Source organism: Cystoisospora suis (assembly GCF_002600585.1).
Source record: "Cystoisospora suis strain Wien I chromosome Unknown contig_4053, whole genome shotgun sequence".
NCBI lineage: Eukaryota > Apicomplexa > Conoidasida > Eucoccidiorida > Sarcocystidae > Cystoisospora > Cystoisospora suis.
Window position 1 is genome coordinate 1 of NW_027156846.1, and position 3885 is coordinate 3885.

A 3885-nucleotide genomic window follows, 5' to 3' on the forward strand; every position below is an offset into this window, starting at 1 on the left:
TTCTTCTTTTCTTCTTTCTTCTTCCTCTTCTTCCTCTCCTGTCTTCTTCTTCTTCTTCATCTTCGGTTATGAAAGGCGTTCTCCTTGATAGAAGAAAGAAGACTTTTCTTCTTCTTCTTTATCTTTTTCTGTATGTTCTATCTCATAAAAGAGAACTGGCCTTAGCGTTTGGTCGAAGTAGTACTGTACATACACCGCAGGGAGAAGGAGAGAGGAAGTTGTATCAATCTCTTACAGGACTCATCCACACACGGAGGTCCGCAAAACTAGCACTCAAAGTTAAAAAGAAAAGAAAGAAAGAAAGAGCCCTCTCATTCTTCTTCTTTTCTTTCTCACTCCGTGTACCATATGTCTCGTGCTTGTCTCTTTCTTTCCCCCATCCCTTTCCTTCCTGCCATTCCAAATACCAAGACAGAAAACGCCTTTTTCTTTCTTTCTTTCTCTCTCACTCTTTCTTCCTATCTTTCTTTCTTTCTCACTCTTTCTTTCTATCTTTCTTTCTTTCTTTCTCACTCTTTCTAGATAGCCGCTTGACTGGTCTTTTTCTTTGCGGTTTGATACCTACATGAGAAGGGCTTCGTTAAAGGTAGAGGAACGTAGCAAGGAGCTTTTATCGTGTCTCGTTGAAAAGACGCTTGATCATGATCTTCTTCTTCTTTCTTCTTCTTACTCGAGAGACGACGCACTTGAGCTGAGACAGGCAAAAGCGAAGAAGAAGAAGGACGAGATGCTGAAGGAAGAAGGTGACTAGGCGGCTCCTTCTGATGCACAGAGCGTATAGCATTGATAAGAGGATAAGGATTCTTCAAGATCTCTGCAGGCGACGAAAGCCATTTGTGTTGGAGAGACGAAGTAGGAAAGTTCTCTTTCTTCTTCTTCTTTTCCCACTGCCCTGTGTGGTGGCTGTCTGAGAAGAAATTTAAAGAAGGAGAGGTTAAAAGATCGTTCGGAGGGAGAATAACAGAAGACGACGAAGAAGCGACAGGGGGAAAGAGAGAAGATGAAGAAGAGGATAGAGGAGGGTTGTCGCTTGGAGAAGGAGAGCATGACGGTAAAGAAGAAGAAGAAGATGGGAGATAAATAGTGTTGCTATCCGTAGTAGCAGTAGTAGTATGACTATTCTTATTCTTCAAAACAGGACCGAGAAGGAAAGGCGTAGAGGATGGAGAAGAGGAAGAGAAGAAGAAAGAGGGTGGATGGCGCTGCTTCATATCATCTATCTAAAGAAAGACAAAGATACACATAAAGAAGAAGAAGAAGTTGATAAATAAAGAGAACTAAAGAAAACATAGACGACCTGTAAGCTAAGGCAGCAACACAAGTATCTTCTTCATCTTCCTCTTACAGATCTTATCTTCTCTCTTATCTAGGTTATGTAGACTTGCACTCTATCTCTCTACATAGACATGCTCTTTCTTTCGTTCTCTCTCTATCTCTTTTTGCATTCAAGAGAAAGGCTTGGTAGATCCGTAAAGTACAAAACGCCCGTCATGCTAGTCTTCATAGAAAAGAACTTCTCTCTTCCTCCTCTTTTTCCTCTTCTTCTTCTTCTTCTTCGTCCGTCCTTTGCACCCTACCCTGACCCTAAACCTACATGCACTATATATATAGATATATATATATATCTATATATATATATAGATATATATATCTATTTAGACATACGTATTCATATGGAGTCATATATGCATACATATATGGCTACTTATATACACATACATACAGACGCATATATACATATAGACATACTCATAGAAACGTACGGGCGACATGCATACACACATTGTGTATGCGTTGTGTATGTACAGCTAGAAGAAAGGTGTCTATCTCTCTTCCCCGTTACAAGGGAGATTTCTTTCACTTCACTAGACATCCATACATGTATATATGTAAGTAAGCAGACATGTATATCGATAAGTATAGAGATACATATACATAGATAGTGGTGCATGTGTTCGACCGAGGATTTATGGAAAAAGCCTTCTTTCTCTGTCTGCCTTTTAAAGCCTTACAGGGGAATGATGAAGATATCTAGCTTCTTTCTCAAGTTCTTTCTCTTCTCTTTTTTCTTCTCTTTCTTCTGAGTCTCCTTGTCTCAAAATCTTCAAGAGAGAAGAAGAAGAAGCACCTGTAGACATGAAAGGACAGTCAGACGAAGAAGGAACTTTCCTCATTAGCAATCTTCTTTCATATCTCTCTCTTTCCATTTTCTTCCTCTCTCATTCTTCTCTCTTCTCCCTTCAATCGCCTATATATATATATATATATATATGATCTATACATTTATTTTCTTCATCATGACCGTCTTTTTTGTCTCTTGATCGTTCTCATACGACTAGCTAGAAAAATATCAGTAGACACGTAGCTAGCCAACATCCCCACGTTTCAAGTCTAGATTGCTATCTTTCATTCTTTTGATGAGATCGAGACACGTTCTTTTTCTTCTTTTTCTCTGTGTGTCTCTTCACGTCGCTCACCTTCTTCTGCTGCGTATGCGAGAAGGGATTTCCTATCTTTCCTTTTGATATTTCGCTTGATAGATTCTTCTTTGCGCAATCTGAGAATCTCCAAGACTTCTTCATATCGATGAGGGAAGTTGTCTATTTCTTGCAAGAGATGCTCTTCTTCTATAGGCGATAAAACACCGCCACATGCCTTTAGCGCTTCCACCTCTTCAGCGAATCTCCTAAGAGGGCTTTTCTGTCTTCTCAAAACACTTCCTTGACCCGTCGTCATTCTTGCTTCTCTCTCTCTCAGAGGAGAAAGATCCCTTTCTCTTCCTCTCCTTCTGCTCCGACCATCACAGGAAGAGATACCTACATCAGGAGAACAAGAAGATGCAGAGGAGTCCATGAAAGGAGCCTCATGCCTACATGAAGAAGAGGAAGAAGAAGAAGAGGAGGAAGAGAAATCTTTCCCACAGCTCGATGGATAATAGAGATGTCTGCACTCTTTCTTCCTGTCTCTAGAATGGTAAGATTGCGATGCGGACAAGGAGGAGGTTCTGTGATTAGTGTCGAGTAAAGAAGAAGAAGAAGGATTAACAGACTTTATCTCTTCATCTTCATCCTTCATAAAATCCTCTCCTTCTCCTTCTCCTCCTGTCTTTCGTCTTCTTATTAGGGAAGTTACTTGCCTCTCCGCTTCCATTCTAAGAGAAAGAAAAAGAAAGCAAAAGAGATAGAAAGAAACATAGCTACACATCTACATAGACAGAGAATTCAAGAGATAGAAAGAAGAAGAAGAGCAGGACCAGTACCGGACCGGATGAAGGAGACGACAAGAAAGGAACAAGAGAAAGTTTAATCTATTCCAAACCTACTTCTATCAACAGGGAATGCGTACAGTACGAGAATCCTCTACTCTACGGCAATAATCCTAGACATAAATCTACTAAACCTATTCGCCTCATTCTCCTTATCACTTTCATCATCGTCTTAATATATACATCTATCTATCTAGATCTATCTATCTATATATATGTGTATATGTAACATTGCTGCATCCTCTATACATATACATATGTATATATGTGTATGTATATGTATATATATGTATATATGTGTATGTATATGTATGTATGTGCGTATAGTATGTTTTTGTGTGTGTGATGAGAGGGGAGGCGAGGTGTAGGGAAGTGGAGAGAGACAGGCGATGGACTTGTGAGAGAGATATGACGAATTTGAATAGAGAGGTAGATAGATAGAGGGAAGAAAGAAAGAAAGAAAGGAGAGACAGAGAGAGAGGTAAGGAGTGTCAAAACAACTCTAAAGAACTTTCGAAGAAGAGACAAGGACGTAGTCATAGGAAGAGTGAATGAAAGGAAGTTTGGAAGGAGAGACGTCGACAAAGAAAGAAAGAGACAGGAGATAAACAAAAAACAGA

The 3885-nt window shown here is 39.7% G+C and overlaps 1 protein-coding gene across 1 annotated transcript; it reads right to left on the reverse strand.

Annotated features, from left to right (window-relative positions):
- Positions 1-80: 80 nt before the first annotated feature.
- On the reverse strand, positions 81-3151 carry CSUI_007592 (uncharacterized protein). Its single transcript, XM_068067737.1, has 4 exons — positions 2478-3151; positions 2013-2128; positions 514-1220; positions 81-183 (listed from the first exon to the last, which is right to left on the reverse strand). Exons 1-3 carry the CDS (start codon positions 3148-3150, stop codon positions 519-521), a joined length of 1491 nt encoding a protein of 496 aa, XP_067920287.1. The 5' UTR covers position 3151; the 3' UTR covers positions 81-183; positions 514-518.
- Positions 3152-3885: the final 734 nt, after the last annotated feature.